The 21,721-nt window shown below is 42.8% G+C and overlaps 1 protein-coding gene across 2 annotated transcripts in view; it reads left to right on the top strand.

The window, feature by feature from the left end:
- ankfn1a (ankyrin repeat and fibronectin type III domain containing 1a) overlaps positions 1 to 21,721 on the top strand; it is a 103,711-nt gene that overhangs the window by 64,365 nt on the left and 17,625 nt on the right. For both annotated transcript variants that reach the window (XM_015962088.3, XM_054749432.2), the window contains 3 exons: positions 8,901 to 9,096; positions 15,495 to 15,705; positions 21,098 to 21,292. In XM_015962088.3, the coding sequence (XP_015817574.3) occupies positions 8,901 to 9,096; positions 15,495 to 15,705; positions 21,098 to 21,292 (602 nt within the window). The remainder of the gene's footprint in view (positions 1 to 8,900; positions 9,097 to 15,494; positions 15,706 to 21,097; positions 21,293 to 21,721) is intronic.

Here is a 21,721-nt window from a genome sequence, read left to right as displayed (position 1 = left end):
GCCTTTCTGCGTGAAGTTGCGTGTTCTCCCCATGCATGCGTGGGTTTCCTCCGGGTACTCCGGTTTCCCCCACAGATCACAACATGCCCTATAGGTTATAAATTGTATGTCGCTTTGGATAAAAGCGTCTGCCAAATAAATAAACATAAACATAATACTTCTTCCATGTGTCAAAACGTCTTTTGTTAGTATCTTTAAAGCTTTGGGGCAAGCTACAGTGGAAGGAATGAAAGCCAACAAGTACATCAACACTGTCAGAAACCAGTTCCCACTAATGACAGGATTTTACATTTGATTACCTTTTGTTTATGCAGGTAATCTCATTAAGACAGTCACCTGAATTCACCAAAGAATTGAGCAAATTGCAAGTGCAATTGAAGCTTTAGCATCTCTACATCACTGCTTGGTCCTCAAAGCCTTCCCTAAGGGCCATTTGGGCCTTATTTTGTGCTGGTGCAGCCTGCCTACATGAGGCATTATGCTACCTGTGTGTGCCTCTCTTCTAAATAACACATGAACACAGCTGTAGTGACTGAGTTGTTTTTGCTGTGTGACACATGCTGCACATAGTTTTTAAACTATAGGTATTGAACAAGAAAGTACAAAGATAAATTGAAAGGGTTCATTTATAAAGATTAAACCACTCTGGATAATAGGGTTGTTTTATAAGTGAGTGCTGCTGCCAATAAAGTTAAAACTGTTGGATTGTATCCTTTCTTTAAATGCCAACAAGCCTGGTTTTTTAGTTCAGTGACTGTGTTTAGGTGAGATACACTGTACACTTGTTTACCGTCACGCTGTAGTATTGGTGTTGAGGTTTTATATTAATCAGAGTTTTCTGTTTGAAATTATCTTCTGAGATGTTTCAGAGCTGTGAGCACAAAGGTGGACATTACAAGGTTAAAACGATTTTTTCCTGACTCTGTAAAGCACAAAAAGCCAGTGAGAGCTTTTCACACCCACGGCAGTGCTGTACAAGTCCCCTTCTTGAATGACAAACTAAAATGATTATCATTTACCTGATTGCAAAGTCAACCAGGATGTAGAGTTGTTTTAGACTTACTGCACTAACAAAAACTCCTCAACAGTTATTTTATAAACCGATGATGCAGTCTTTTCTCAGTCACAGCAGACAGATGTGTGTGTGTGTGCGCGCGCGCGTGTGTGTGTGCGCGCACGTGCGTGTGTGCTTGTGCGTGTTGGTGTACTTACTACTCACTACCTACTGAGGACTATCAGGAGGTTTTAACAAACAGAGTGAGTTCATTTTTCAAAGTGAGGACATTTTTGTGGTCCTCACTTTTTTTAAAAGCTTACCAGTTGGTTTTAGGGTATGGTGTTAATTGAGCTTTAGTTGAGGTTAGGGTTGAACAGTTTGTTCAGATCCAGCTCTAAATGTCTAATATCGATAACTGCAGTCTCAAATCAATCATCCATCTCGTACTCCTGTGTGTCTTTGGTGCCTGTAGCCGACTTCTTTAGTTATTGCTGATATTGTCTTCTATGGCTGCAGGTTTAGTTTTTCCTCTCACACACTGCAACACACTCATCAAACCTGGGGAGAATCATCTGTGTGTCTGTATCTCACACACACACACACACACATACACACACACACTCACACACACGCACCACAGAGTCACTGGAGTGTGTAATTGTTGCTCTTGTTGTGTAGTGATTTCTGCCTGACGTGACATCGCTGTGAGGAGGTTGTTTAGAGTTACTGAGGGGAACGAACGGCTTTTTATGTTTTGATTCTTGCTAAGCTGCAGGAGAAAAGTTCCTCTGAATTGTATTTTCAGCTAAATGTTTTCCTCATCAAATGTGTCTTTCTGGGTGGGTCTTCATTGAGCTGCCGTCTCTTCCAAAAACATCGTTACATTTTTCTTTGTGCCTGAAACTAAAAAAAAATCTCTGAGAAGCCTCTGGTCGTGTGTGTGTGTGTGTGTGCGTGCGTGCGAGCGTGCGCGCGCGTGCGTGCGTGTGTGTGTGTGTTGGGAGGGTGGTCTATGACATGAAGTAATTTCATCTATTTGGAGATGAAAATTTCTATTTCTGAGCTCTCTGTTGAAATGTGGCATCTGCAAAGTGATCATACTGCTTTTTGTTCATTCACAGATCAATATAATTCAGTTTATACACACTTAAACACAAACACACACCCACACGCACGTTATAGACATGCATGAATGAGTATGGATGAACAGAGTCTTATCTGAGCTTGTTTTTGGCATTCTCTCTGGTATTAAATTTAAAATCATTAATACATTTTTATTTGTCCCCTTTAAAGGTCCCACTCACTAGTTTTTTTTTCAATAAATGTGCTGTAACTTTTTTTGCATGAATTAATGAATAATAACAATAACAACAATAGTGAAAAAAGGCAATTTTTAAATGGGTCCACTTGTCTTATTATATAATTACTGCATAATAACCAGATTTCTTTTACTTTGTATTTTTATATCAGTTTAACAAGAATACAGAACTGAACTTGGCTTTTGCTCCTGTAGATCTGTGGTTCTTTGACTCATGAAGTCTAAAGCAAAACATAAAGGTCTGAGAGGTTATGTAGGCTGTTAAGTATTTCAGGCAGATCTTGGTTCTAAAGTTGGTCGATTGTTCTAAATCACTGAGCAGATTCAGGCTGTCGTACAATTGATATTTGGATCAATTTGTACACTGACACCAATTATGTTGAAATTGTTCAATCACACACGCACGCACACACACACACACACACACACACACGCACGCACACACACACACACACACACAGTTGGTTGTGTCTCAGCGTCTCAGTGGTCAACTGCTTGTAATATTCGCAGAAAGTACTGAGCCAATCACTGGTGAAACATTAAAGTCATGTTAGAAACAGAGTCAGCAGGAGACCCAACTGCCAGTTTCCCACTTAAAATCAAAAATAAAGTTTCGTCAGAAATCACAGCAAAGTCCTTCAAACCGAGATCACGATGTGCAAATCGCTGCAACAGAATGTTGAGAGTACATTATAATGTTGTCTGTCTGTCACACCACACCACATTTATTTATATATCACTTTAAACACCATTAAGACCAAAGTGTTGTAAACAAAATAAGGAAACAGCAGTCACATGATAAGGTGACAAAAATAAGAAAAACCTAAAAATACACTGAACAAAAATATCAACGTTAACACTTTTGTTTTTGCTCCCATTTTTCATGAGATGGACTTCAAGATCTAAAATTCATTCCAGATACACAATATCATCATTTCACTCAAACATTGTTCACAAATCAGTCTAAATGTGTGATAGTGAGCACTTGTGCTTTGCTGAGATAATCCATCCCACCTCACAGATGTGCCACATCAAGAAGCTGATCTGACATCATGAGTAGTGCATAGGTGTACCTTAGACTGCCCACAATAAAAGGCCACCCTGGAATGTGCAGTTTTGTCTCACAGCAAAATGCCACAGATGCCACAAGCATTGAGGGAGTGTGCAATTGGCATGCTGACAGCAGAAATGTCAACCAGATCTGTTGCTCGTGCATTGAATGTTCATTTCTCTATGATAAGCCGTCTCCAAAGGCATTTCAGAGAATATGGCAGTACATCCAGCCGGCCTCACAACCGCAGACAACGTGTAACCATACCAGCCCAGGACCTCCACATCCATCAGGTTCACCTCCAAGATCGTCTGAGACCAGCCATTCAGAAAGCTGCTGAAACAATTGGTTTGCATAACCAAAAAATTTCTGCACAAACTGTCAGAAACCATCTCAGGGAAGCTCAACTGCATGCTCGTTGTCCTCATCAGGGTCTTGATCTGACTCCAGCTCGTCGCCGTAACAGACTTGAGTGGGCAAATGCTCACATTCAATGGCGTCTGGCACGTTGGAGAGGTGTTCTCTTCACGGATGAATCTCGGTTTACATTGTTCAGGGCAGATGGCAGACAGTGTGTGTGGCGTCGTGTGGGTGAGCGCTTTGCTGATGTCAATGTTGTGGATCGAGTGGCCCATGGTGGTGGTGGGGTTATGGTATGGGCAGGCATCTGTTATGGACGAAGAACACAGGTGCATTTTATTGATGGCATTTTGAATGCACAGAGATACTGTGATGAGATCCTGAGGCCCATTGTTGTGCCGTACATCATGAACATCACCTCATGTTTCAGCAAGATAATGCACGGCCCCATGTTGCAAGGATCTGTACACAATCCTTGGAAGCTGAAAATGTCCCAGTTCTTGCATGGCCAGCATACTCACCGGACATGTCACCCATTGAGCATGTTTGGGATGTGCTTGACCGGCGTATATGACAGTGTGTACCAGTTCCCACTAATATCCAACAACTTCGTACAGCCATTGAAGAGGAGTGGACTAACATTCCACAGGCTACAATTGACAATCTGATAAACTCTATGCGAAGAAGATGCGTTGCACTAGCCTGGCAAGCCAGACTAAATAAATGTATTTTTTAGTCTGGCCACACTCCATTGACGGCTCTCGGTTGTGGGGCGGGTTCTACCGTTGTCTTTCAAATGATCTCCGCATTCCACTGGACAATGAATGTCACATACTCTTGTTTCACTCTGTTGCATCATCCCACCCAACAGGCATATAGAGTGTCCTGATTGGCCCACAAAGCGGATAAAGCTCTGTGATTTGTTCACTAAGCAGATAGAGCACTATGATTGGCCCACCATTATGGACCAATCACAGCTCTTTATGTGTTTGAAACCCCTCTAGAGAGCTGTGATTGGCTAGCCAGAGTCCTGGTAGGAGCTGTGGAGGTTCCAATGGAGCATGCCTAGACCAAACTTTGCAAAGCAAGAATTTGGTCTAGTTCACTAGGCTAGTGTTGCACTGCATGAGGCAAATGGTGGTCACACCAGATACTGACAGTTTCTGAGTCCCCAGACCCCCAATAAAACAAAAAACTGCACATTCCAGGGTGGCCTTTTATTGTGGGCAGTCTAAGGTACACCTGTGCACTACTCATGATGTCAGATCAGCATCTTGATGTGGCACACCTGAGAGGTGGGATGGATTATCTCAGCAAAGCACAGGTGCTCACTATCACACATTTAGACTGATTTGTGAACAATGTTTGAGAGAAATGGTGATATTGTGTATCTGGAATGAATTTTAGACCTTTAAGTCCATCTTATGAGAAATGGGAGCAAAAACAAAAGTGTTGCGTTTATATTTTAGTTCAGTGTAAATTTAAACAAATATAAAAAAACACAAACTGTCAAAAAGGCAATCGAAATAAAAAAGTTCAATAATTAAAAACTGTTTAACACAGAGTAGTTTCCTGCTCCTCCCTGTACTGGTTGAATGCATAATTACAACAGTCGTAAACAACCCTGCTGCCGCCTGCTGTAGCTAACGCTAACAACGAGCTAAATTTAATGTGAGCCAACTAATACTAACATAATCCACAAAGTAAAATGTTCTACACTGTTGAACAGAAAATATTATTACTTACAAGTCCAGTAGCAACAAGGTCAACACCAGTCCGTGATTTTGTACCCTCCTTTTAGCTCCCTCAAACTAGTGTAGGACGTGTCAATGTTCGCTCTGGCTTTAGCTCTTTGTTTCACCTCCAAAGACATTACTTTTAATTTTACTTCCAGGCTCCGCCTTTGATGCCAACAAACCAGGTCATAAAACAAAACCATAAGCTCCATCACTCAGCTGTAGGTTTTCAGAGCAACTGTAAGCCATCTGCAAGTCTAGACCAGAACCCAGAGATCAAGACTTGAGTTGACTTGGGCTCAAGTTGATCTTAAATGGCCAAACAAAAGACTCGTGATTTGACTTGTACTCACCCTAAAGACTCTAGACTTGACTCATGGACTCAAGCAGAAGATTTAAAGAGATTTTTTATTGTTTTTGTGAAGAATCAATCCCTTGTGGATTGTCTTGGTACAAGAACACTTCTACTGTCATTCCTTCTGTTATGATGTATTTTTTTTATTAGTGACATGTTTTATCAAGAAGCATCAGTAGCACAGGTTTAAGAAGAGTTTTCATCCATGCGGATAAACTCATTTCTACAAGGAAAAAAATAAGGATTAACTCGTGTTTTAATATTTATAACATATCAGCTTAGTTACTGAAGTAGTGTTAAACACATCTACTGTTTGCCTAATTGTTTTTGGGGCTCGATAATGATAAATGGACGATAGCATAGCATAGCGTAGTTTATTTATATAGCACATTTTAAACGCAGCATGGGAGCTGTCCAAAGTGCAATACAGGCTAAAACAATAAAACACTAAAACGAGTCACTGTCTAAAAGCCTAAGCGTAAAAGTGGGTCTTTAAATGAGATTTATAAACCGCCAGAGATGGAGCCTGCCTAACTCCAATGGGCAATGAGTTCCATAGCTTTGGGGCAGCATGGACAAATGCTCATTCACCCCGCGATTTGAATCGCATCCGCGGCGTGCAGAGCAGCAAAAGGTCAGCTGACCTCAATGTGCACGTGGGCACATATGGAGTGAGCAGGTCAGAGAGATAGGGAGGTGCCAGGTCATTGAGAGCTTTAAATACAAAGGTCAGTAACTTAAACTGCACTCTAAAAATGACAGGGAGCCAGTGAAGATGTTCCAGGACAGGGGTAATATGGCTACGTCGGTGTGTACTCATCAAGAACCTGGCAGCAGCGTTCTGGACGACCTGCAGCCGATTCAGGGCGGATACCAGAACACCAACGAGGAGGGCGTTTGCGTAGTCCAAGCGAGAGGTAATGAAGGCATGGATGACTGACTCCAAATGCCTCCGTTTCAGGATTCGTCTGAGGCGAGTAAGGCGGTGAAGCTGATAAAAGCAAGACCTCACTACAGAGTTTATCTGTGGAGCCATTGTGAGTCCAGCATCCAGCTGGACCCCGAGACTTGTCACACAGTGTTTGGGGTTGAGGGTTAAAAGGTCACAAACAGGGTGAGAGCCATGGTGGTTGCGGGGGTCAAGAACAATAAACTCAGACTTCTTTTTGTTTAACTTTAAGAAGTTGGGTGCCAGCAAGCCCTTCACGTCATCTAAACATGCAACCAATTTCGAGCCCGCATTCTTCTCATCCATTTCTACGTATAGTTGACAGTCATCAGCGTAAATGTGATGGCTCAGGCCATGCTGATTCAGGATATTGCCCAGAGGCAGAAGGTAGATAGAAAACGGCAATGGCCCAAGAACAGAACCTTGTGGCACCCCCCAAGGCAGTGAAAGACAGGAGGATGCACAGTCACCAATCTGTACAGAGATGGAACGGTTTGATAGGTAGGAGCGGAAACATTTATGCGCCACCCCGTCACCCCAACCCAAGACCCAAGCCGATCCAGTAAAATATGGTGATCGACCGTATCAAAAGCCGCTGAAAGGTCTAGCTGGAGCAGCACTACCCTAGACCCAGAGTCAGATGCCACCAGAATGTCATTTAGCACCCTAATCAAAGCAGACTCAGTGCTATGGTGTGGTCTAACTACAGGTATGCACTGAAATAAAAGTTGTCCACTAGATGGGGCTCTCACGTGTATTACAGTGAGTCACAATTTTTACGTGACTCAAGATGATACAGCTTCTTAGTGGCATGAACGTTGCCAACCTACAAACATATTTTCATATTTTTTTATTAGATGTATTGACATGGAAATAATTATCTCATTAAGAGTCAGAAATTTTGATAAAGAAAAAAGTTTGATATATTGCCCAGCCCCACTCGGAACCATGTGTGAGACTGATGATGTCAAACTGAAGATGACTATCGAGCTCCTTCTGCTAAAGATGTTCTGTTGGGTCATCAGAAGGACTTTACAAACTGATTCTGGAAAGTGGTTGTTTTGAGCAAAATATGATTATATAATGTTTTGTGATGATTTCTTTTGTTCGGATAAACTCATTCAACTGCTACCATGTCTTTTTTTCTATCTTTCTTATGACTGTGCGGATATTTAGTGTGTGCTATCTCTAAAAACCAAAATAACCTAAAAATGCAAACTTTAGAAACCTGAACATGTGTTTGACTCCAGGTCTGACAGAACAGATAATTGGTTCATCTTCATCTGATGAGTTAATGTGTGAAGACTGAGAATGAGCTATTAGCAGCTTTGTTTCATAATTCTCCTTGCTAATATGGATCTGTTTCCAAGCAGAACCACTGCAGAGCCATTAGAACTGTAATGTTGGGACTAACATTCACACACAGAGCAGAATAAGAGGCAATCAGCTGCAGCAGAGTAAAGCACGGAGTCGTGCTGAGCTGCGTGCTCAACAATCAGGTGAAGCCAGAGAGTCTCGGGACGCTGCAGGTGTGTTTCCTGCTGTTGTGCTCGCTGCTGTTCGCAGGATAATGAGTGTGTAAGGAGCTGCAGGAAAATAAGAACAGCAGTTTGTGGCACGACCCAATGACAAACCCAGCACTGATTAAACGACCCATTAGAACTCAAAGAGGTGCAAATAAAAACTTTAATTTTAGTATCAACGAGGGAGTCCAGGCTGGTTCATTAAAATACTTTAAATCTGTGTTTCTTTAGAGCAGGAATGAGAAGCATCATACTCCAAACATGTTCATTTGTTTATTTGTTTCTAATCACTGAAACTAACTGCAGCAAGTCATAAAAACACCAGTTTTAACTTGAATCTGCGCCTCAGGCCAGCTTTCTAATTATGGTATTGTTTTGTCTTTTTTATTTCATTGGGTTTCGTTGATTTCTTCTTAACTGGTTATTTATGTTAAATATTTACACAGAAATACAGAACACAGATCTTCAAACTCCTTACTTTTCTGTTACTGCCAATTTTATTCACTGACTTTGTAATTTCACAAACTGAAAGCATGTGAGTGCATCCCTCACTCCTTTTCTGTTGCTGACAAACATCAGTACTTTTAACTTCTCTCCATCTTTCTTCCCAGACGCTTCCCAGGCAGTATGACCCAACAGATGCAAAACCTGCAGCTGTCCCAGACCAGGAAATGTCCTGGAGGGCCAGCCTCACCCAGCGCTGCCAAGCGTCTCTACCGGAACCTGTCGGAGAAGCTACGAGGAAGCACCTCCTCCTTTGAAGATGCCTACTTCTTTGGAAAAACAGATCGCCTCCGAAAAGCCTCGGTGAGAAAGAAAGAAAACAATATTTTAAATAGCGCCTCTCAAGATAAAAATCATGAGGCCCTTCACAAGAACAAACATAAAAAGATTTAAAAATATCATAAAAATGTGAGAAATAAAAGTTCATGGTTCAGATCATAGCACGCTAGCCAACAACTAAACACATAGCTAGAAAACACATCTCAGTATATAGTTATTAAAAAGGGAAGTGAAGGTGCTGGAACCAGTATCTGAGCCCATCTATACTCGCGTGCAAGCAGGTGTTTTCAAGCATTGAGTAACCAATTAAACGCTGAGTCTGTTAGAAACGTGAGTATTTGAACAAACAGTACCAAGATAAGGACTTCATGAATCAACGGGAGTCAACAACAGCTGAAACAATCTGACGTACACTCTTTATTGGGTACACCTGTCCAACTGCTCGTTAACGCAACTTACTAATCAGCCAATCACTTAGTGGCAACTCAATGCATTCAGGCATGTTTACATGGTCAAGACAATCCTCTGCAGTTCAAAGCGAGCTTCAGAAAGGGGGAAAAATGTGATTTAATTGACTTTGAATGTAGAATGATTGTTGGTGCCTGGCGGGCTGGTCTGAGTAATTCAGAAAGTGCTGATCTTCTCTGATTGACACAACCATCACTAGGGTTTACAGACAGGTCCGAAAAAGAGAAAACGTCCAGTAAGCGGCAGTTCTGTGGGCAACGATGTCTTGTTGATGCCAAAGGTCAGAGAAGAACGGCCAGACAGGTGTTTGAGCTGATAGAAAAGTAACAATAACTCAAATAACCACCCGTTACAACCAAGGTATGCAGAAGAGCATCTCTGAATGCACAACATGTCGAACCTTGAGGCAGATGAGCTACAACAGCAGAAGACCAGACTGGGTGCCACTCCTGTCAGCTAAGAACAGGAAACTGAGACTACAATTCCCACAGACTCATCTAAATTGGACAACAGAAGATTGGGAAAATGTTGCCTGGTCTGATGAGTCTCAATTTCTGCTGCAACATTCAGATGGTAGGGTCAGAATTTGGCATCAACAACATGAAAGCATGGCTCCATCCTGCCTTGTAGCCACAGTTCAGGCTGCTGGTGGTGGTGGTGGTGTAATGATGTGGGGGACATTTTTAGGCACACTTCGGGCCCCTTAGTACTACAGTAATTGATCACCGTTGCAACACCACAGCCTAGCTGAGTATTGTTGCTGACGATCTTCTGATGGCTACTTCCAGCAGGAAAATGCTCCATGTCATAAAGCTCGAATCATCTCAGACTGGTTTCTTAAGCATGACGATGAGTTCACTGTACTCAAATGGCCTCCACGGTCACCAGATCTCAATCCAATAGAGCACCTTTGGGATGTGGTGGAACAGAAGATTCAAGTCATAGCCAACAAATCTGCAGCAACTGCGCGATGCTGTGATGTCAATTAGAGCTGAGGAAAATAGTCAAATAATCGATGCTTCAGGATGCGGACATAAACGATTCTGCATCGTAGAAGAGTTCACCATAATTGATTATAGTGGAATGTAGTTTTGTTTTTTTAACGGCGGCACCAGCGCAGCATCCAAAGCTGTCAGAGTGAGTGTCCTCCACATTTACCAAGTATTGTTTAGCCTTAATGTGGTAGTGCAGGGCTGAGCGCTGGTGTTGTAACCTGAGACCAAACCGGAACCGAATCAGCCCGACAGGTTCTGTTGGATTTGGGCCGTGAATTATGTTAATTGACCGGGTTGTCACGCGGCCCGCTCCACTCACTCACACAGCGACTGAGGCCTAGTCCACACGTAGCCGGGGTTTTTTAAAAACGAATATCCGCCCCTCCAAAAACTTGCATCCACACCACCGCGTTTTAAAAACAAACTCTGTCCACACGTACCCGGATAAATACGTTGTTAAGGACATGCCAGACCTGTAGGCGGCAGTACTTCCCCCATTCTTAACCTCGTCCTTCGTCTGTGGACTTCCGCAAGGAGCGGTAATTCCGCTTGCAAAAACAAACAAGCAGAAAGCGCTTGGACAATTGATGGATCGGGTAGTGACAGAGCGCAGCTCTGAAGGCTTCCAAGATGCCGGCTAGTGTAAACACAGGTCGCACACGTGATGTCAGCATTTTTTTGTCGCGGAAAGTGACGTTGCGGACCTTAAAACTCCGGTTTTGTCTGTCCACACGCAGACACCCAAAACGGAGAAAACGCAGATCTTCACTTTGGCCGGAGTTTTTAAAAAGATCCGTTTTCGTGTGAAAAAACTCAGTTTTCGTGTGGATGACAGGCCAAAACGTAGGAAAATATCTACGTTTTGGCAGATCCCCGGCTACGTGTGGACAGGGCCTGAGAGAAAGAGAGAGAGACACTGTCTGCTCACACAAGAGAGAGGATCGGAGGACGCTCCTCCAAACACGCATTATTATTTTCATAATTTCATTATTGTTTCTCCTGGAAGCGCTAAGTCAGACCGAGTGTTGTGATTGTCAGGAGATCCGGTCTTGGGGAGAGGGCGGGGTCAGTAATAGCGGCAGCAGCATAATCATCTGTCTCTTTTATTGAGGGACACGGAGAAGTTAAAAGGAGAGAGAAATAGAAGATAGAAGTTTTTGTTCCACTTGATTCTTTTGTTTCATGATGATAAACTGATGTTAAATTCAGCTTAAAGATAAGCTGGGAGGAAGCTTTGGTTCATTTTAGTGTAATGAATTTGAAAAAAAACTGTCATTTCATTCTGTTACATTAGGTTACAGGAGGTCTTGCTTCCTGTCTGCTCCTCCAAAGACAGCATGGACATGAGGGTTACATGGTGAGGACAGGTTAGCGGAGAAGTTTGTAGTTAGCTGGTTAGTGAAGGACTATCTGCTGGGTAATTTAATCCTAATCCAGCCCACAGCCTTCTGCTGGTGTTATTTTCAGAAAGAAAAAAAACACGCATCTTAAATATTATTGGAAGTGTAGAATTTGTTTTATGTTTTATTATTTTCTGCATCAAACAGAACTTAATTCATTCTCCAACATTTCATATATGAGACCACTGGGTTCAAATAAAATAACAAACTAAGTCAAACATTTCATTTGGTGTTATTTCTGACACCCTTGAACTGCGGCATAAATATTTGACTCTGAAGCTGCTCAGAGGCATTAAACACTCATATGAACCCATTATGTATTTTATTATTGCATTATGTGTCCTGTAGGTTTTCAGTATTTTTTCAGATGTTGTGAGTTTTTGCAAAGCGTGTTTTTCTCAGCCTGAGGCGTGGTGCTGAATGAGGAAACAGATGTTTTTACTCTATTAAATCTTCTTAAATGTTTTGTCCTAACCTGTTGTGAATGGAGAGCTTTTGGCAGGGTGTGTCAATGATGTTTTTGATTTAAAAAAAATCAAAAAATCAAAATAAAAAGTTATTATCTGACATCTTCTATTTATCGATGAAGACAAATTAATCTGAAATAATCGTGATGCATCGGGATATCGAATCAAATTGAATCGTTGACCCAATAATCGTAAATCGAATCGGGAGATAAGTGAAGATTCACACCTCTAATGTCAATTTGGCCCTAAATCTCAGGAATGTTTTCCAGTACTTTGTTGAATTTATGCCATGAAGAATTAAGGCAGCTCTGAAAGCAAAAGGGGGTCCAACCTGATACTAGCAAGGTGTACCCAATAAAGTGGACAGTGAATGTATATTTGTTTTAGTCAGACAAGTGTAGTTTACATGGAGATGGTGTACTGAAGCCAGCCACCAGGGGGAGTTTCTATTTGGATAAAGTTGCTGTCCTTTTCATTTGTTGAAGACCCGTCTTCTCAAAATTTGAATTAATATTTCACTGATTCACTCATGTTTAAAAAGGGTAAAACATACTTTATAGCTTTACTCATTAAAGCTGCTATAACAATTTTGGAAAACAAATTAGTTTAAAACATTTTTCCATGCTTTTTAACAATGTTATAACATATTATAGCTATAAATATTTTGTGGAGATAAAATAACAGAAAAGATATTAAAGTAGTTCCCTCGCGTTTGTCTAAAACATCCACCAATCACACATTCAGAACAAAACGGTGACTTTTGGACCATCCAGTTGTCTGTCTCGCCAAACCACCACACTTCTCTGGGTCCTCCATACACTACTCACTCGCGTATTTAGAAACATAACACCGCTGATGTGAGAGGTTATCTGCTCAGTAATATCAGAGAAGGAGGAACAGCCGGCTGCTACCACATCAATTTTAGGACAAACTAGCAGAGTCCCAAAAAGAAAAACTCCACGGACAACAAAAGACGTTTAGATCTAGAAAACAGCAACTGGTGGTTAGCACTCTAGTTTTGTCTGGCATCGCAGTTTTCCAGTTCAGGCAGAATCGTCTTAAGCAAAACACCTGAGGGGATGGGTGCGTGTTCCATCTCTGAGTGCGTTCAAAACCTAGCTTGTTTGTAGATTCGTTATAACAGCTTTAGAGAACTGTAAATTTAATTTTGTCCCAGTGAGTTAATCAGGTTTCTTTTTGCTTATGAAGATCTTTGTTTAGAGACGTTAAACATGTATTGTTGCATTAGTGACCCCGTGTTAATGATGAACATACATCAGCTGCGAAAAAGCCAGAGTTTTTCAGTTGGACCTTGTTTAGACATTGTTTGAACATTAATGAAATCGATTGAAAACTGTTTAGATTCTGGTTGAACATTGTTTAGAACTCTTTAGGATATCATTAGAACTATTTTGGACAGCGTTTAGATTTTCTATGGAACTCATCTGGGCATGGTTCGTAACTCAACATCGTTCGGAATCGGGTGTAGAGGAAGAGGCAGCGTTAGTGGTAGTCCAGAAGGTAGAGCAGGTTGTCCAGTATTTGGAGGGTTGTGGAATCGATCCCAGCAGAGAATGTTGTTGTCATGTCCTTGGGCAAGACACTTAACCCACCTTGCCTGCTGGAGGTCACAGTGGGGTGCTGCTCCCTGGATCCGACCCAGATATCCGCTCCCCTGGCCCGCTGGGATGGTTTGAAACACAACCACCCTCTCGCCGGGGGTCAGGACTGGTAGCGCCTGTACTCAGCAGCCTTACCTTTGTCAGTGCGCCCCAGGGCAGCTGTGGCAACGATGTAGCTCATCACCACCACTGTGTAAAAGTATGTGTGAATGGGTAAATGATGCACTGTGGTGTAGAGTGCTTTGGAGTCATCTGACACTGAAAGCCACAATACGAGTACGGGTCATTTATCATTATCATAACATTATTCTGACTTGCTCTGGACTTTTAGACCACTTTCAGAGGCCATTTGAACTTTCCATGGAAGCCATTTAAGGCTGTTGAGCTGCTCAGCTCTCAGACTGAAGGATCAATAAAATTCTTGTTTGCTGCTTCAGTAACTGTGTTAAAGGTGATTTCTTCAGAGCGTGAATTATCATTTGTCACAACTTTAATTAAATCTGTGAGCCATTGCCTTGGGTTGTTTGTCATCTCATCATGAACACTCACTCTAGTTCTCTGAGCTGATCTCAGATCATATCAGCGGTGCATAGCGAGGATTGTACGGTATTTTTCAACGGCACTTTGGCTCGTTGTCTGTAAAGCAGCTCGTCTCTCTTCTAAGCTGCCATCATCATGTCCTTCCTGATGCCCTGTGAAACATTTGGTCTCTGGGACTCATCGTGTGTGGCAGGTCAGGCGTGTGTGGGTGTTGAACGCCATCCAGAACACTCTGCCAGTCTGCTGACATTTACAGACCATCCACAACAGCAGACATGAAAGGGGGATGCAGACGGAGGAGGCAGTAAGCAGAGGATCAATACACCGCTCTTCATATACAACACTGACATTTTACACTCGGAGTGTTCAGACTGTTAACAACACATCTTCTGGACTCATCCTGCCGCAGAATAATAGGCCAAAACACTCTGTGTGAGACCAACGTGTTACTGGAAGCATCCAGCAGCAGAACAAGCACAGACATCAGCAGATTTAACTCCAAAAGTTCTCCTTTCATTAAAATCAGCTTTTGTTTTTGTTAGTGTTTTCTTAGCATTTATTTAAAATTAGTCACTGAAGAGTTTCTCAAATTTCGAAAAAGCTTGAGCGTACACTTCCTAATGTCTTTTGATACGTTTTTTTTTTCAGAGAAACAGGAACTGGACTGTGACAGAGTGGAAAAGCAGCCATAACATTAACAGCTTCAATGCCTTTTGAAATTCAAATAGTGTTTAGCTTAAAAGCTGCATTCAAACTGCAAAATTTAAAATCAGAAAAAAAAATCTGGTGGACAAAACCACTAAATTATGAACCTTGAATGTTTGTTGTTTCTTGTTTTATTAAAACTTCTTAGATTTCATCTCTTCAGACTGTTGGTGGAAAGTTTCTCTTTTCTGACACAAACATAATCGATTTTGTTCCTGCTTTTAGACGATGCAGGGCAGCGAGTGCATCTTTGAGGCAGTGGAACAGCAGGACCTGGACACCGTGCAGATCCTCCTGTACCAGTTCTCAGCTGAAGAGCTGGACCTTAACACACCAAACAGCCAAGGCCTGACACCACTTGACATCGCCATCATGACCAACAACTCTCCCATTGCTAAGCTGCTGCTGAAAGCTGGCGGGAAGGAGAGTCCTCACTGTGAGTATGTTGTCACCACCACCATTGGTCCACTCAAACTTAAGACTCTAACCATCAAAAATAAAGAGAAAACATGCTCATCTTCTTTGTTTTGAGGAATCTGTTGATCATCTCCACCAGCCATCCTGGTGTATGAAGCTATAGGTCCATGAATAGGATACTGAGTCAAATTGTTGATTCCAGAACCAGCCCTGATCCAAAAACAATATATATTTGGTATTCTGGTATACCAACGCTTGATTTTGCGTAGTCTGAAAGTTTGCAGAATTCTTTAGACTTCTCAGAACTCCTGGTGTTCTGGCGGGAGAGTTTGGTTTGTTTGTGCGCATGTGTGCAGTGGAGCTGGAGGCCTCTACACTGTAAGCAGGACCGCCTGTTTGACCCCGCCACACACACGACTTCAAACTGCTTTAACAAGGTTTGTCATTTAATAGTTTAACTTTCCCAGTGACGCGTGTAATGCAGAAGCCATTACAGCCAAGTGATTTATTGTGCTGGAAGGGAGGGGGGCATATAAGCCCCCAGGGCCATGCATCGTTCTTGGTGCAGTGGGATAACCCCATCCCTCTAAACAAACACAGAGCTAACAGTGCTGCTGTTTTACCCTGATTGGGGTGCACAGTCCCGTTTGTGTCATTCCTCAAGTGTCCAGTAAATCAGCCAGCTGGGGCCTAGCACCACTCCCAGTGTGTTTGCGTCTGTTACAGGTCCCATGAAACAGTTACCAGATGAGCGTGTGTTTCTCGGAGTTAACAAGAAAACTGGTATTTGGGAAAACAAAGTACAGTACTGTGATGAGGAAAGGGATTACTTGGACTCATCTCATCAAAAACAGTTTGCTCTGAAACTCAAGTCTTTGGGATTGCTGGGACTCTCTTCTTTACTGTAATTGCTCCAAGTAAGAGAAAGAATGTCACTTCTTGTTAACCCTCTTTTTTAACACATGTACGTGGTTTACCAAAAGGTATCTTCCCTGTACCTTCAGGTTGGCCAACAGCCCAATAGCACCGCACACTACCCGTTGTATTTGGAGCTCTATCATAAGTGTTAGATGGCACCACACCTGGAGACTCCAAAGTTCTATTAGATGACTTCAAAGTCAATATGGGCAATGATAGTGTGATCTAGATGAGTGTGTTAAGGAAGAACCTCCCAACCAATCTAAACCCAAGTATATTTTTGCTGAGACTTCAGTGCAAGTTGCTGTTTGGCCATCATGCACACTATTGGGCCATTCCCATCTGTACCGGGTCGGCCCGGGCCGGGTAGCGTAGGTTGTTTACATATCTGGGTGGCCTGGTCTTTTTCCGGGCCAACCAAGGCTCATTCTCAGCCCTCTTCTCGAGGGAGTCTGCTTCAGGCCGACCAGGGCCGACACACCCACTGTTGACAGCAAATTCACACCTTCCATTAGAGCAAGCCTCTGATTGGTGGGTAGAATCAGCCTACATGGGCTTAAGACAAGGATGTGTGGAATCAAACGGGACAGGCTGGGGCCGACTGGGGCTACCCGGCCCGGGCCGACCCGGTACAGATGGGAATGGCCCATATGATTGCACTTGATGATGCTCTTTGCTCACTTGGTTCTGGGGCAGCTTAAGTTGTAGGCTAATGATTGGCATTGTAGCATCGAACCTACAGCTGTATGTGTTTGACACTGTTGTGCAGAAAAAAGCAGAGCTGTGAACTGGTCATCACCTGGTGGTGTGTTGGTTCACATTTTTGGAAAAGACATTATGCAGACCTGGTAGGCCCAAATGTAGAGGGAACAGTGCAGAACAATGGATCTGAGTGGGCATTGTTCTGCAAGCCACAACTGCAAGTTTGCTGGAGCCAGCTGTGGCAGCAATTCCTGAGGGACATCAAAGGTTAGGGTAGACATCATGTCGTGTTCGATACCACTATCCTTTCAGCGTGGCTAAAAATGACCATGATAAAGGTCAAGAGGAAGAATTTGGTTTATGCATTGTGCTACTGATATATGTTAATAGTTGAATCTGAAAAAAAACTCCTGAAGTTTGTGAAATTTCATTCTATTTGCAATAACAAAGCTAAATGGTCAAAAAGTGAAGTGCCCACAAATGGCCAGAATAGAGCCCTGGAGGTTAATAAGGAGACATAAGCCCCTTTTACATCTCGGTCAGGGCCGGTCTGGTCTTGGTTGGGCCAGCCCGTCCCTGTGTGGCCACCTTTTGTTAACACATCCTACTCAGGGTGTCTCCAGGCATGTGGGCGGGTCGAAAGTGGTGCGGGAAATCCCGTGGCGTCCTTCCTAAGCGCCACAAGTTAGTAAATAAAAGTAAGGGTGAGCAATGTCGCTTTTGGGGACTCTGACATGAAGCACACAGCTTCCCACTGTCTCACTGAACAGTGGTGCTGCTGTGGGCTCCTCTCACAGCAGACAGTTAGTCCTCATGCTCCCACGGTCGGTCCGAGCTGCAGTCACAGAAGATGTTTACCTCACTGCATCCGATTTGATAATGAATCGTACGTGCTGGAAACCACCACTGGCTGATTTTACTCGACAATCAGAGGCTCCCACTTGTAGGTAGGGGTGAACTTCAGCCAGCCAATCAGTCTTTAGTGGGTGTGGATGGTTGCCTCAGCACCCAAATGGCTGCCGGGGAGCAGGTTCGATAAAATAGATAACCCAGATGTAAACACAATTACCCTACCAGAGCTAGACAGGGTTGACCCCGATGTAAATGCATCATTGCTGAGCATGGCTGATCTTTGGGTCTTCAAAAGCAGCAGATGGGTACCAGAGGGTCAGTGGCAGTTACTACAGTTACCTCAGGCACTGGAGACATTTGGTTTACGATTACATGCAGCCCCAAAGTTTCTGGTCAACCATCTGGAGCCTCAAAGGTCAGTAACTCCCACCGTTTACAAAGGGGATGTGGAGTTGTTGATAATTGAGTATATAGTTGAGCAGTGGAGGGCATAATTTGAGAAGCTCCTCAATCCCACCAACACGTTTCCATGAGGAACCAGAGCCTTTAGAACTGGGGATTAATCAACCAGATCATGACTACGTTAAAAACTCAAACCCAGTATGGATCTACACATTATCAAAGGCATGAATGTTGTAGGATTGTGTTGGCTGACATGCATCTGCAACACTGTGTGGACATCAAGAGTCATGCCTGGGGAGCCACAGATGAGGCTCTATGAATGGGATCAAAGCGTTAAGATTCCAACTATAGAGGGATCACATACCTCCACTTCCTCAGGTCATATAGGTCTACTCCGAGGTACTGGAGAAGACAGTAGCTTTAAAAGGTAACATTATTCTTAAAATGCAGGTGTGACATTGCTTTGAGATTCTTCCAGCGACATATTTACAATCCTTTTACCATATTTTAAAAGTGTGTCAGTGATGGAGACCGAAAGGTGTGAAAGCAAAAAAGGGCAAATTAATCTACTGCAGAAAGAAACAACCTGATTCTAAATGTCATCCTAATCCTGATTCGCATCCAGCACTTCACCTGAGCATCAACAATGAAACGAGCGAGGAAACAGAGATGTTTCAGAAAACCTGAATAAATGCTCAGACATGAAGGTGATGGTTTAATTCTAACTCACACTGAGGTTTCATTTAAGTCTTCAGTCGTCTGCGTGTTGATCTGCTGGCCATGTGATCACTCACAGGGCCCTTGCTACGATAGAGGCAGAATGACAGTGGTGTTTTTAGCTGCTTCTCACACACAGCAGACTTTTTAACTAGCTACTAGCTGATGTTGGGCTGTAAATGAAGCCTTCAGGTTTACAAACATCTGCTGTTGCTGGTGGAACACTCAGATTGGAGATAAGGTGAGGAGCTCCATTATACAAGAGGAGCTCAGAGTTGAGCTGCTGCTGCTGCTCCTCGTGGAAAAGTCAGGTTATGTGGTACAGGTACCTGATCAAAATGCCTCCTGGTCACCTCCCTCTGGGGGTTTCTAGTCACTGGCAGTAGCATCTGTGTTTCAGCACATTCTTTGCATTGGTGGCTAAGAAGTACCTTATGTACAAATATAACACTAATAAAAGAAAAGCGTTACATTCCTGGATTTGATGGCTGGATTGTTTTTTTCTTTTCTCGGTATAACGTTTGAGTTCATTAAGAACAGAATCTGAGTCGCTCTTTCTTTGTTCAGGTTTCAGGCATGGTGCTCACGAGTGCTTTTTAGTAAAAGTCAGTGAGGGTTTGTGGATCAATTTACCAAGAAAATTGAATCAAACATTACAAATACCTACATAAGGCATTTACTTTAGATTGTACTTTAAAATACAAAATGAATAAAAATTAATTAAAATAGACATTTACCTGCATTTTTATTGCACCGTAGTAAAGAGCTGTCTGCATCAACAGCCTATGTTGTAGGACACCATTTTGGAATTTCTGTCCAGAGAGACACACAGAGACACTTTAGGGCCTTACATGGACAAGCACCATCATACATTGGTGATCTTCTCAGTCTCCCCCAGCAGGTCCCTGAGGTCCAGTGATCAAAGCCTACTGGTTGTGCAGCACCAGGCTAAAGACCAAAGGTTACAGATCATCTGCTGCTGTGGCCCCCAGACTCTGGAACTCTCTCTCCCTGAGCCTGAGATCAGTGGACTCAGTGGTCTCCTTTAAAAAGCAGCTGAAAGCTCACCTGTTCAAGCTGGCTTTGGCATGATCTTCATCACCACCCTCTTACTCCGCCTTTCACGGGATCCACTGATTTCGTTCTTTCCTATTCATTTTCTCTCTCCCTTACATTTTTTTCTTTTCACCTCAAACTTATTTTCAATCATTTTTAAAATCCTTTTATACTTAAATCTTTTATTGTGAAGCGCCTCATGATTTTTATCTTGAGAGGCGCTATATAAAAGATCGTCTTCACCCAAAGGGCCACATCTGGCCCACAAGCTGCTCTTTTGACACCCCTGAGAGAGTTTAGTGATGTGTCTAAAAGGTATTTTCTTGTGGAAGATTGGAGGGTTTGTTTAGCTTGAGGATAAACAAGAACATCATCAGCAAAGACGTTGATGTTTGCTTTTCTCTTCCTGCCTTGCATAAATGAGGTAACAAAATGTAGGTTATTTCCACAAAACCAGTTCATTTTATTTACTGAAGATGATAAATTACCACATGGCCTGAACGCATAATTTGTATATTGGTACATCAACTTCTTGTGGTTGAAATTCTAAAATTTCAACAATTACAAAACAAAATAAAATAATAAAATAAAAGTTTGTCCCAGGTTACGGTATATCCACAATATTGTGGCTGGTGGTGAATCCGTTCTGATTCGTCTACATCTCTGAACAGTTTGAACACAAAGTTAAACTCCTGCAGATGAATATGTAACAGAGCATCACTTTGTTTCCACTACTCGGGCAATAACTTGGGATTTTGTTGCAGTTGTAAGCGTGGAGAGTCGGGAAGCTCACCTGAGTGCTCTGGTGGTGGAGGCGGAGCATCGAGCGGCAGACCTGGCAGCTCAGGCTCAGAGGGATGGCCTCTCGCTCGAAGCCTGCCACAAGGACAAACAGCTGAGGACCTGGGAGTGGAGGAGCAAGCTGTACAAACGTATGAAGACAGGCTTCCAGCACGCACGTGAGTCGACGCAACAATATCATCAGAGGGGCTCACCTATAACACAATAACAGCCAACGATTTGGGCCTTTGATGTTTCAGATTCTTCACATTCAGAAACATGTTGAGGTTTCTACTCACTCAAGGAGATTTCTCACTTGGTTTAGTTCTCTTCAAAAATTTCACACACACCTCACACCTTGACACGTTTGAGAAGAGAAGCAGATTTGACTCTTGTAGGAACCAAATAAGTAAGGCTTTTACTTCAGTGATGTGTGCAATCTTGATTGGCACGCTCAGTGAGGGAGTGTGTCACCTTTTGTGTGAGATGTCAATTTCACCTGTGCAGGCAGGTGACTGGAATGAGGAGGATGGTGGGGTGAGCGTGGGATTGAAAATATTTGTTGACCGAACACTTTTACTGCACACTTAAACACATAAGCTTTGAAC

This window comes from Nothobranchius furzeri, chromosome 16 (assembly GCF_043380555.1).
Source record: "Nothobranchius furzeri strain GRZ-AD chromosome 16, NfurGRZ-RIMD1, whole genome shotgun sequence".
NCBI classification, from domain to species: Eukaryota; Metazoa; Chordata; class Actinopteri; order Cyprinodontiformes; family Nothobranchiidae; genus Nothobranchius; species Nothobranchius furzeri.
This window is presented reverse-complemented; position numbering and strand designations above follow the sequence as displayed.